Genomic DNA, 13477 nt, shown 5'->3' on the forward strand with positions numbered 1-13477 from the left:
TGTTTTCCCCCGTTTTGGGCGTGGTTTCTGAATGATGACGCGCTCCGCAGTGTCTCTATGTAGCCACTGGCACAGGTGCCAGAAGAGACAAGAGGAAAACCTAAAGGGAACACGGAGAGATCTTACCTGAAGCCAAACTTGTCCATGGAGACGGAGAGATGGCGCGGCTGACTGAAACACTTGTAGGTGTTGCGGTCGTCCATGGGGATGAGGTCCACGTCGCTGAAGACAAAGCAGTCGTAGTCGTACTCCTTCAGCGCTTCGGCGTAGCCCACGTTGAGAAGCTTGGCTCGGTTGAAGATCTCGTCCCCGTCCTGCTCCAAGCAAAAGACGGGCCCGAAAAAGTGGATTCAAAATACAATCCAGAAGCCAACAGATCATCTACATTTTATCTATATTCAAATGTTTCTCTAAACTTTAAGGTTGAGTTGTTGATAGACTTTACCAATGCAAACAAATCTTTTACAGTCTCAAAATCCAAGTAAAACTCCTGTTTGCCTATCACATACCGTACCATGAGACCTCAGTTGAAAAGCTCAGACAAGAGATTTCAGTGTGGAAAATGATCTCTTTACCTACAATCCCGTAAATCCCTATGCAAACAGAAGCAGCATGGAGACAATGAGTGTTTCAACCGCTGCTATACATCTCCCCATTACACATTTGAAGGGCTTAATTCCATTAGACCATGGGACGTCTCCATAAAGAACCATGAAATCCTTCAGTATGAGCAAGAACACTATAACTGGAGTCACAAGTTTTCATGTAACATCAGCAGGGTATTTTCATAATTCCAAACAAGGCCATACATGTCTTCGTAGTCACTCGCTGGTATAACCCTATAGCCTTACAAGACTCATATATTCACATGCTGACCTAATAAAGTCTGGGTAAAGCTTTTCAAATCCAGTACGCTGTCATTTCCTCTGGTGGTCTTTATGCGAGAGCCTTAAATCACCTCAGATAACAGGTTTCAGCAAACCTTCATGAGGCCAGGAGGCAGTAAAGCTCAGCTCACACAGCAGTTTATCCCTAAACTGTGTTTGCAGTCGGACGGCGGCTTCTGAAGAGGTTATTTTGACAACAAAATATTTTACAACACCGCAGGCAGCAGACAATTCAGTTATAACTGAATATAGCCTCAGGTCTTTTTTATACTTCAAAACTCCTCCAAGCATTTGGGATCATGTTATCATAAATATTATATAACCCGCAATTAGCACATTGGAATATTTTTATGACTGAAGAGACAGGGCACAAAAGCTTTAAAAAAATCTGCAGTATAAATGCTACATGACAATAATCTTCATTCAGTCTTCAGTGCCCTCAGGGTGTTGGCTGGCTGTTAGAGAGGTTTGGTTTGACTGACTGTCACTGTCTGGGCTGGGTTTGAGCAGCAGGGACGTGCCCACTCTACAACACTAACAACATTCCTGGGTCCATTTGTTTGTTTGTTGTGTTTTTCTTGGAGGATAACCGGCCAATCGTAGACAAGGCAACATTATAACCGGCCAATCGTAGACAAGGTGACATTTCCAGATATTCCCAGCAGCTTCAATGGAGTTCGATATCACAAAAGCACGTAAAATATCAGTAGTAGGGCTCCAGACTAACTTTTTATATTGGTTGCACTAGTGTGCCTAACTGGTGCACCAGCTCATAATTTAGGTGTACCCAAAATGCAATAATACATTTTATGTAGGTGTTAGCGTTTTTGTTTTTCGTTCCCATGCACATCGGTAATTTCTTAACACATTATGTAAATGATTGCAAACAGCTTTTTTTCCTTTTAACCCTTCCATATCATATTAGTTATTGATATATCGTTACAATTCATATTCATATCGTCAAAATATCACATTGTGATAATGGCAATAACGACTTGTTGATGTAATGACGGCACAACGTTACGCTGTGCAACGGTGTGCCGTGCACACAGCAAAAACAAGCATGTTATCGTCAAGAATATCGTTATCGCAGAAATACCCTGAAACATGGTGATATTATTTCGCCTATCCCCTAATCAACAGTTATCTTCATTCTGCATTACCGGTATGTTGTTGCTCCAGGAGGAGTACAGTGCATGGTTTCACACATACCTTAGCCCACCCCCCACCCCTGCCCCCATCCGCATTCAGCGCGTTTCCCCTACCATTCTACAGGCCTGGCGGGCCGGCCAGGCCAATGGCACCCCCGCCAAGCCAGAAAAAATATTGCCCAAAAAAAAAAAATCTGCTTTCCACAAAATTTCAATAAACCTTTATGGCATATTATTACAATACAGCAATACTGGTGTTGACAGTAATAGAAGATGCCAAATCATTCAAAACAATGAGCATTTTGCTTTTAGGAGCATTGTGCCAGCGTGCAGCGCTGTTCCAAAACGTGTCAACGTGTGTCGTTGCCTGGGAAACGCACATCCCATAATACTGTAATAAAACTGTTCGCATCGCATCCCATAATAGTATGATGATACTTGGGATGCCACTGCGAACATAGATGTGAACAGGTTAGCTAAAAGTTGAGCGTCGCAAGCGAGGGCCCCCACCATTGCGGTCGGGCTATGTTTCGAAATCCCTCCAGGCCTGAACAATTTTCTAGGGGAAACACTTCTCTAATCAACAGTTCTCTTCATTCTGAATTACCGGTATGATGTTGCTCCAGGAGGAGTACAGCGCACGGTTTCACACATACCTTAGCCTAGACCACCCCCCACCCCTGCCCCCATCCGCATTCAGCGAAGAAGAATGTCAGAGGCAGAGCCAATCAGAGGCAGAGTAGGGGCGGGTCTTCCCAGAATGTGGATGGTGTGTGTGTGGGGGGGGGGGGGGGGGGGGGGGGGGGTTTGGTGGCAACTGATGAGAAAAACCAACCGATAGGCCCTCTAGGACGTTCACAGAAGGGGCAAATGACTTAGATTGGTACTTAATACTGTTCTTGGGCCTGTCAGAGAGAAGAATCAGAGCTCATCCTTCAATGCTGGCTCTGTCTCCTCCTCCCTATCCCTTTCCCTCCCCAGCCCAGGCTGAATGAACACAGGGGGCATCATCCTGAGTGCATGTCCTTAAGTGTCACCGGAGCACAGCAAAGTACAACAAAAAAGAGGATGTGTTCTGTGTCAATCTGAGCGAGGGGGCTTTCTTTCTTTCATTCTTTCAGGGTGGACATAATGGCTTCACCTGCGTCTCTCCTTTCGCCGGGTTTATCTGCTGCTAGACATGAAAAGCCTCTTTGTCTGACGGTGCCATTAAAGACCCTAACTGTCTAATATTAACAATAAAGAGATATGACCCCCCCAAACCACACCCTAAACACCGCATGACGCGGTAAAGGTATACGACGACGACTACGTGGAAGTGTTTTGGCTTCACATGATGTCACCACACAGATAATGTCAACCGCTGCTATTAAAAGAATGAGAGGCAAATATTTTCCGTTCGACGCGACACAGGAAGCAGTCTGACGGCCATGAGACAGCAATGGCAAAGGCAGGAGAACGTGCGGGCATGTGTGGCGTACCCGAGGCTTGGGCCGACATATTTGCGGCCTTATGCAATATTTTTCACAATATTGAATATCGTTATTTAAAAGAAAACTATATATATATATATATATATATATATATATATATATATATAGTTTATTGTAATTTTTTGCACAGTCTGTCCTGCTCCCGAATCCAACCCTCTTTCCCTGCTTTGCTTAGTGTACATTGTACCTTAGCATGTGACGAATACAACTTTGATCTGGTGTCATTTTATATAGTGGCAGCATCATGGGGGATTTTAATTTGAAAAGAAAATGCTGTGAAGGACTGAGCTATTTATAGCCGGTTTCATGCAGGTTCAAAACATGTGCATTTCTAGTTCATAGAATACAGAAGCACTCTTTAATTAGTAGAAAAGCAATCACACCAGGGTTAATATGAGCGAGCTCGCACTGCAAGAGTTTTTAAAGTGTGTACCACAAGTTTTGCTGTCTTACGGAAACGTCCTAGATTTGAAGAAAGGACACATTAGAAAACAAAGAATACATTGAGAGAAAAAAAATGATTTGGTGAGACAGCGAGTCTCTCTGGTCTAAATGATGCTGGCGAAAAACGTGCTTTCAAGCCCAAGAAAGAAGTAGAAAACAGACAGAAAGAGAAAAGAAAGAAGCCCATATTACCAGTAGGACCCCCTCAGCCAACGGATCCCGCTATTGGCCGAGAGCAAGCAAGGGGCGGGTCCCAACTCCTCCAGCGACCACAGCCATTGGGGCAGAAATGCCTGACATGCAAAGGAGGTGGCGGCATGAGCAAGGGAAGCAGAGTGAGGAGATAAAATCAACAATAACCAGGGAGGAAAAGAGAGGAGTGGCAAGGAAGGACACAAAGGAGAGAGAAGAAGAAGACAGTGAGTAATATAGGTTGCAAACAAACAACATCTAACAACAACCATCTTGGGGAAGGGTGACTCGGTCTTGAAGAGTCACACACACACATTTCCCCATGTTGATGCATGCAGAAAACATGATGTTAGCACTTTTGTGTTAGCCTGGGTAAACCCAGCCTCCACGTGACCTCTATCTATGTGCTATCAGGTCACAAGAGTCTGGAGGCTGAGCTATTGTGACTGATAGCACATATTGCCCATTTCCACCGCTGGTATCAACGCGGCCCGGCCCAGCTCGTCTCGCTTTTTTGTCTCATTCCACCGATCAAAAATGTGGACAGCCCGGGTTGAGTCGTGCTGCTTTTGGTCCCTGCTCTGTTGAGGTTCTAGCGCTGTGAACCCGGGTTCATACGGTGACGTGAAAACACTGCAGACGACTGATTGGTCAGGCAGAATCGTGTTTACTCCATCTACTGACTGTCAATGCATACCAGTTTAGTGGGGCTTACCTTCTCTTCTGTTATGTTATTTCCATCAGTCTTTTGTGTTGCTGCCTTCGCCTCTGGTGAAATGAAATCGATCTCCTTACTCAGCTTTGACATGGCGGTGGTTTTCAATTGTTTTGAGAGAGAAAAAGTCAGCTGCTCAGGAAGCTCCTGTAGTTGTGTGCAGCGTCGGCTGCGCCAGGCCGCAGGCGGGGGTAAGTGAAGCCGCGGTCTTGCCTGGTGAGAGGCCGCCGGGGTAGAGGCTTCACTCTGTAGCGCAACCCCCATCCCTCGCGCAGCGCATGCATGTGAGTTTGACTAACAACAAAGTGATATCCATTCTCCTGGCCGATTGTCACATTTGCCCATGTACACTGTAGGTCATTTAGAGGCACCAGTATTTCATAAACAGTTTAAAAATTCTGTGTATGGATGTAATTGTAACGTTATATGTTATAGCTTACTTCGGTTATGGGCGGAGGGCAGATATGCGGTCGCTATGACGACCAGGTGTGGGCGGGGGCAGATAGAGCAGCGGTGGAAACAAAACATCCATCGGGTCGAAACAAATAGAGCCGAGTGGTGACGGGCTGTGCAGGGCTGTAAAATGTGGTGGAAATGAGTCAATAGATAGAGGTCACGTGGAGGCTGGGTTTACCCGGGCTACTTTTGTGTCACACGACAGTCTTTGCTGTGGATTGGTCTCGTGTTGCAGCCTCCGCCACACCTGAGGAGATCTCAACAACTTCAAGAGAAAACTCAATTTGATAGAGACCATTTTAAATGTCCAGCAGGCAAACCTCCACAGGCGTTTAGGCACAGCCAACTTCCAGCATTGGCTGTGCAGTGTGATTTGGTTTCATGAACAATAGTTCTGCCTGGCAGCAACTCAGAAGCCTCTCAGTTCTGTTCCACTTTGATTTGAAAGACTGCAGGAATTACTGTCTCAAAATGATGCTTGGAGAACAGCTGCAGCCATCGTTGAGGATGCAGCTAGTTTTTTTGTGACTGGCTCTGTGCCCCCATGTCTCTGTGTTTGCCAGATGTTAGTGATGTGTACATGCTGTGGAAACACATTTCCTATAAAGAGGACAATAAAAACTATATCTTATCTTATCCATCCATCCATCCATCTATATATATATATATACAGATCTTTTCCAAAAAATTTGAATATGGAAATACCATGGATGACCGTGGGCTTCAGCGGATTGTCAAGCAAAGACGATTCAAAAATTTGGCGGAAATTCAGAGGCACTGGACTGAGGCTGAAGTCAGTCATAACTGAGAAGTAACTGCTGATTTTCTTCACACTATTCTAATTTCTTGAAATACTGTTTTGGGGGTTTTCTGGAGCTGTAGGCCAAAATTATGAAAAATGAAACAAATAAAGGCTAGAAATATTTCACTTTGTGTGTAATGAATCTATAATCTATGAAAGTTTCACTTTTTGAAAGGAATTATGGGGAAAAAACTAACTTTTCCATGATATATATATTCTTTTGGAAAGGATCTGGGTTAACTTTATATACATTTATATATATATATATCATATATCTATATCCATCCATCTATATCTAAATTTAACTTTCTAGCTAGTAGCCATAACTCATCAAAACAATAAGATAAAGTTATGAAAGGAAACACAAAAGGAGTGCACCAAATAATAATAGCACATGGTTAATAATAATAATACTCAGATAATAATAATAATCTGTGTAGCTGCAGAATGCTCCATACAGTAGATACAGTCTGAGCTGTTGGCCCCGCCCCGTCAGAGTGGACAAACCCGTCAGGCCAGCTGCTCACAGTGGGGAATGCGGGTGAAAATGAATGTACTCGCTCAGTACTGTGACACACTAGATCCTGTTATGCTAAACAGTAACTGTCAGCTATATCATGTGATGCTACGTTCAAACTCAGAAGAACCAGTTAAAACTCAGAACCACCAAACAGTAAATGTCAGTTAGATCATGTGATGCTACTTTCAAACTCAGAACCAAACAGTCGAGCGATAGCCAAGTTGCAGCAGCAGAAGCGGCAGCTTCCTCTGACATGGGCTCACAACGGGACCAACGCAGACACATTTCAGCAGCTGTTTTACATAGACACAAAACAAGTAATGACTTGTCTGTGTTTGCCTGTGGTTTCTATCTTCGCCCTATCAGGCTGCATGGAACATCTTGCCGACAGCTGCTGAGAATCATTTCAGAGGCTAAAACAACAAAGCCAATCATTGCCAAATAAATATGATTGTTTGCAGATAATGGTGCTTTTCTCAGTTATTCATTGATAGGCTGGTTATGGTAACACTCATGCTACACAGCCTGCTTTGAGTATTTAAACATTTATATGCAACAGGTTAGAATCGTAACATGTGGTTTTGGGCCTTTCCCCAATGCATCCACAGCTGTATTATTCCTGATTTACAGGTTTTAGGGAAGAAAACGGTGTTCATGTTTTTTTGTGGTTAGGCATAGCGGAGCCTTACTGAGTGCACTATTCTAGTTTATATTCTGGTTTTCATATTGGTTTAAAGCGGCATTCAGCGATGTTTTTGTGTTAAAATAAGTGTTAAATGACTCTACATTCTGACAGCAATCACTGAAATAGAGTGTTTGGTCAGTAGCTTGGAATCCCCAACCCTCCCGCGCTGTCCTCTATCTCTCTCCTGTAGAGCAGGGTGGACGTATCTCCGCACCCATAATTCGTAGAGACTCATGACCTTCCGTTTCCCAGAAAATGTTAACAATTCTCTGATTGGGTCAAAATTGGCGTCGACCTCCCACTATCTAATCACAGAAATGTTGATTTTTGAGTATAGCTATGTTTGCCAACTAAGTGTTTGCCAGGCTCAAAAACGCTGCCGATAATAACTGTTAACCAGTTCGAGTCACGCTCTTTCCATAAAGCCCACCAGCTTTGATATATGTTGGCTAGTTGTTGATATTATATAGCAATATTGCATAACAGTCTCAGTCATTATGCTGCAGTAGTGGAACAAGCTATTAGCCTTTGGTTCTTATCATTGTAAGTTCTTTGGCGCAAATGGCTACGTGCGTAGATACGGCGCACGCTCGTGTACGTTTCTCATAGAACGCCAGCGCTTTCTACAGGTAGAAAACTGACTGGAGGGGCCCTTTAAAACTCATTTTCTGGACGCAAGCCAAAAGGCACTCAATCATATGAATACACAGAAAGTACATAAGAGTGCATTCAAGAGAAAATCAATATTTGAACGAAAAAGCAAACAACAGGTTAAAGAACAAAGAGTCGAAAAATGGAAGGAGGATGCATCTCAGGAATTTCCTGGTTCTGTTCCTTTTGCATTTCACGGGGTGTGCTGCCTGCCAGCATTCTCCCACCTGACTCAACAAACCGCTCCCACAGATAGCCTCACTCCCAACCGCCAATCTACTGTTTAAACATGTCAGGGCAATAGTCTTATTCATTGCCCTGACGTTAATTATGAGAACAATCTGATTAATGTTGGTATAGGGCAATACCAACATTACCAATAGCAATAAAGAGTGGTATTTTTAATATTCACTTAATTATGGATTTAACAGGCCAGCATCCCGCCTCCTCCCCCGAGGGCACAGGCAGCATCAGTCATTTCCCTTCCTGTCGTAAATTACAGTCAGAGTGGAACTTTCCCACACTTTATCCATGGAGAGCCCCAAGGCCAACACAATAACACTGTAAAACACTGTAAAAAAATATATTACTGTCCCAATACTGCAGCTACATCACAGTAGTCTGAAAATGAGGCAAAAATAGTTCAGATGCACGCGTTTGCCAGACGCACGTGTCTTAACTGCAGTTTTCACATAATCACTTAGTATTATAACTGTGAGAGTAAACTTAGCCATTGTTTGTCAGTGTGACTCAGTTCTTGTTGCCCAAGACCTGTTGTTTACATTGGACATCAGACCAATCTCTGTTTAGACAAGCACTCCCATTGGAAGTGGTTTTAAGTTTGTACCTGTTTACATTTAAAGCATGGCTCAGTCTGCCAGCTACACTACAGACTAGTTCAGCTTGACATGCTCTGGTCACTCTCACTATATCCTCCTCACTACTACCTACCCTCAAATAGGGCTGTTCGATTTGGCCTAAAAATAAAATCTGATTATTTTCTCCCAAAATTCGATTTTCGGTTTGATTTTTTTTACGTACTATTATACTTCTCTAACCATTTGTTGCCCTGCACAGCAAAAAAAAATCTCATAAGTGGCTCAATTTATGCTTTTACTTCTGTGTGCGTGCATGTGTGTGCCTCTCGTTATCTTGCGCAGCCCACAGTGCAACACGCTGCTCGCACTCTGTGTGCTTTTTTGGAGGTGTTGAAATAAGTGTGTTGCTCTGCTGTCTTTAGTAGCCAGTAGCCACAGCCTTGTGAGAGACTTTACAGCGGGGAGAAGGGACGAGGAAGCAGCACGCGTACATGAGAGGGAGCCGCCGTACTGTAACAGAGAGCCAAAGTGAACGTCACTTCCTGCCTTTCTCCCTGTACCAGCGTCAGAAAAAATACAACGCTGGTGAACGGAGACAGACGTTACCTTTTTGATCCCGTTTGAATTGTGCCACCGGGTACACATGTTAAATTTGATCAATTTAAAAGATAACTATGCAAGTCAAGAAAGTCACAGTTTGTCCTGAAACTGAAATGTAAGGTTTAGTTTTGTCAATCAACTACATCTCGTGTCGCACATTATACGTCACACCATCAACAAAAATGGACTGGCGGAGAGACGTCACTTATGCGACTGGTTGTGTGTAGTCTTTCTGATTAATAACTTATAGTGCCACAGTTTTACTACAAACTGCGACTTTCTCAGCTTGCAGGTATCTTTTATATTGACAAAGAAACATTGACATCAGATTTTTCACACGCTGGTACAGGGAGAAAAGCAGGAAGTGATGTTCACTTTACCCTAGTTAAAGTGAAAATCGATTTGACGATTATCATTTTTTAAACATCATCCTATTGACCATTGACCAAGTACAATTGGGGAGAAAATGGGATAAAATAAATCTGAAAAAACGTGATAAAAAAATTGACATATTGCAAATCGGGAAAGAAAAATCCAATATCGTGCATCCCTACTAGTACAGGGGTAGGAGTAGCACTGGTGCTGAGATTGTCAGCAATGACAGTACAAGTGTTAAAGGTATAGTAGTAGTTATTAGTAGTAGTAGTAGTAGTTAGTAGTAAAAGTAGTAGTAGCAGTAAGCGGCCGATACCCACTGCAGCGACCCGCTCGGCGACATAAAGCCGTGCCCATTCATTGTGTATTGGATGCGTCGGGAATCGCCTCCCAAAGGATGCTGGGATACCTGGCAACACGACGACGAGCGAGAGAGAGGAGGGGCCAAATTGAAAAGTCAAACGGAAAGACAGCCAATCAAGCTACAGCACCGCCAACTGCGGGGCAGGGCAACCGCCACTTTATATAACATGTGTCGCCGCAGTGGGCAGCTGCCGCAATAGTGGTATAAGTAGTTGTAATAGTGGTGATATTAATAATAGTAGTGTTTTCTATTTCTTGTTTTTTCATTTATTGAAGCTGCCAGGCATGGCTTCAATGGGAGTTGTGGGCGGGTTCAAGGCGCGCCGAGGAGGCGCTGAGAGGAAAAGAGAAGGCTTCTTGTGTGAACGGTTAAGCGTCAGTCCTGCCTCAAGCTTCAGTTCTGCCTATGCTCTGCCTATTGTGTGTGAACGTGCACTTAAGCAAACAGATTTGCTGTCCGTACAGAGTGGCGCCACAAGCAAATATACCAGTCCTTCTTCACATGCAGGATGCCTGTGAATACAAACCCTTCAATATAAAAAAAAGAAGAAGTTGTCTTAGTGTGATATGAAATAAGCTCAAGTTTATTTAACGGACACAGCTCTCTGAACGCCTCACTGACTGAGCGTCGCCGGCTCTTGTCCTGGAACAACCCGTCGTCTGACTGACAGGTCAGCAAGGACAATAAACACCTAAGACCGGTATCACAGAAAGCTCACTCCAACATATTTGAACAGAACATTTTATTTCACTTTAGCCAAGGTGCTGGCTGCCAGTGACATACTGCGGTGCCTCGGTGCTTACCTAAAATTCATTTGTAAGCTACTTTTGCACAGTAGTCTCGTATTTATCTTATATAGCTCGTCTTATCTTTTTCCTTTGCACATGTTTTTTTATTATTATTATCAATAGTGCAATCTATTTTGGCGGGCAGTGCAATATAATCATGCATTCTTCCGTAAGGTGCATCTTCCACCACGTAAAACGTGTAGACCTGTCGCCTTGTATGTCATACTTGTTCTTGTTTCTTTTTATCATCTATGAATGAATGAATTAATGTGTGAATGAATGAAAGGCAGCTGATGTAGCACTGTTGTCCAAGACAAATTTCCCTTCGGGGACAATAAACTTTATCCTGATCCTGATTTGGTTTTAGCTGAATTAAATAATTTTCACAGCATTTGGTTAAAATGTGCAAAGACAGCACTTCATGGATCCCTTGGGGAAATTCGGGTGTCACAGCACAAGTCAAGTCAAGTCAAGTCAAATTTTATTTATATAGCACCTTTCATAGACAAAGGCAATTCAAGGTGCTTTACAAAAAAATAATCGAAAAAACAAGCAGCAAAGCAATGCACATATAAAAAACACATAAAAAACACAGCCGACAGTTTTAGTTAAAATATATACTCAAATTAACAAACATGAAACATTATTTCTGTTTTAAATAAGTTACAAGGCAACACAACAACAACAACACAAGATGATGATATTATTATTATTATTATTATTATTATTATTATTATATTATATTATATTATATTATATTATTATTATTATTATTGTTGTATTATTATTGTATTGTTATTATTATTATTATTATTATTATTGTTGTTATTGTTATTATTATTATTATTAGTAGTATTATTGCATTATTATTACCATGACTAATAAATATTTGCCCATCTGATACTACTACCAGCACTACTGCTACAATTGTCATTATATCATCAATATTATTATATAGCCTACAGCAGTGGTTCTCAAAGTGGGGTCCTTGAGGGGGGTTCCAGGGGGTCCCCAGCAAAAAGGGGAATTTATTTTCACTATAATTCCATCCATAAGCAACACAATGACAGAATGTATGACTATTTTGGTCATGGGTTTCAAACACTTTCTGCAATAAAACATCTAAAAGCGACAGAATCTTATCAAATGGGGGTCCATGGTCTAATTTGTGTCAGTTTAGGGGTCCTTGACGTGAGCAAGTTTGAGAACCACTGGCCAACAGTATTATATAGCCTACATTAAGTGCTCAAACCAAACATGAAAACAATGAAGCTATTATCATAGCCATTACGAACAACATCATTATTACCTTTAATAAGACTTCATAAAAGGCTGAAAGCACAAAATCATAATATTTAGACATTCATTTCTTAGTAATATATTTCTTAGTACCGTAATATGGTATCTCTATATTCAATATTATCGAATCGGTTATTGTCCCAAACTGCAAACGCTAACAACATTATAATCGTCAATTCTGATCAGATATGATGCTATTGTTAATATCTTAATAATCTCATGATGCTACTGCACCTGGTTGATGACGTAGACCCCGTAGTCGAGCTGCTGGCGCTGCAGGATGGGGTGCAGGTAGTACAGCCAGTACTTGAGGTGTTCGTCTCGGTTGCGGAAGGGGATGATGAGGGCCACTTTCGCCAGCGCCTCGCAGTCCGCCGGCCGGTAGCGGCCACCTGCCTCCACTTTCGGGTTTTCCTTCTTGACTAGCTCCAGGTTGATCGAAGAGCCGAACTCCACTCGCAGAGGACCCACTGGTGCAGGCAAGATGGAGAAGAGCGATTAATAAATAAATAATCATTTTAGTTTCGGTTTCACTTGTTCCCTCTTTTCTGCCACCAATGCACGCGCAACTGCAGTGGCGTGATGTCCATTCCAAATTGGTCTATTGATAGTATTCTGTTACATCACCACACGGCCATCTTGGTAGGAAAATAACATGTGGTTGTAATAAATTAATAGGTGCTTACAATCAAGTGACACAAACATCCAATGAGCTGTGTGTATTGTAGCACCATACAGGTAGGAAAATGCTTGTGACATCATGGGAATACTATGAATAGCAGTGGCCACTACAGGTGGACCCACTGTGACTTTTCATTGGCTGCTTTTGTGGTTTAGTTCAGGATGCAGCAGCCAGCGTCTGTGTGCAGGGGATAAAAGGTGATTTTCCTGCTCTGAGACTGAACTCAACTTCATTCAAGCTCAACTTGATTGTCACGTGTATTAAAAAATACAGTGAGATACTTATGCTCTGGCTCTCTCTGCCTTAACATAAAGGGCACACCATCACAAAAGCCTACAAAAAAAGAGACACACTACAGACCTACATAGGAATCAGGATGACTATGTACACAAGACTAAGTACACAATGCACTTGTACACTGTAGACATCAGATACAACATACAGTACACAATAACATGACGTAATATTATGCAACACAATTAATCTCTTCTCTGCAGCCGGCTGCAGATCTCACAGTGACTGGATGAGGTTTGACAGTGAAGTACAACGGTCATC

At 42.5% G+C, this 13477-nt stretch overlaps 1 protein-coding gene across 1 annotated transcript in view; it reads right to left on the bottom strand.

Annotated features, from left to right (window-relative positions):
- b4galt1l (DP-Gal:betaGlcNAc beta 1,4- galactosyltransferase, polypeptide 1, like) overlaps positions 1 to 13477 on the bottom strand; it is a 41348-nt gene that overhangs the window by 23614 nt on the left and 4257 nt on the right. The window contains exons 2-3 of the mRNA XM_083652292.1: positions 12475 to 12710; positions 127 to 314 (exon numbers count right to left, since the gene is read on the bottom strand). Coding sequence (XP_083508418.1) covers positions 127 to 314; positions 12475 to 12710 — 424 coding nt within the window. The remainder of the gene's footprint in view (positions 1 to 126; positions 315 to 12474; positions 12711 to 13477) is intronic.

The sequence above is a fragment of the Poromitra crassiceps genome (genome assembly GCF_964638095.1).
Source record: "Poromitra crassiceps genome assembly, chromosome: 15".
Taxonomy (NCBI): domain Eukaryota; kingdom Metazoa; phylum Chordata; class Actinopteri; order Beryciformes; family Melamphaidae; genus Poromitra; species Poromitra crassiceps.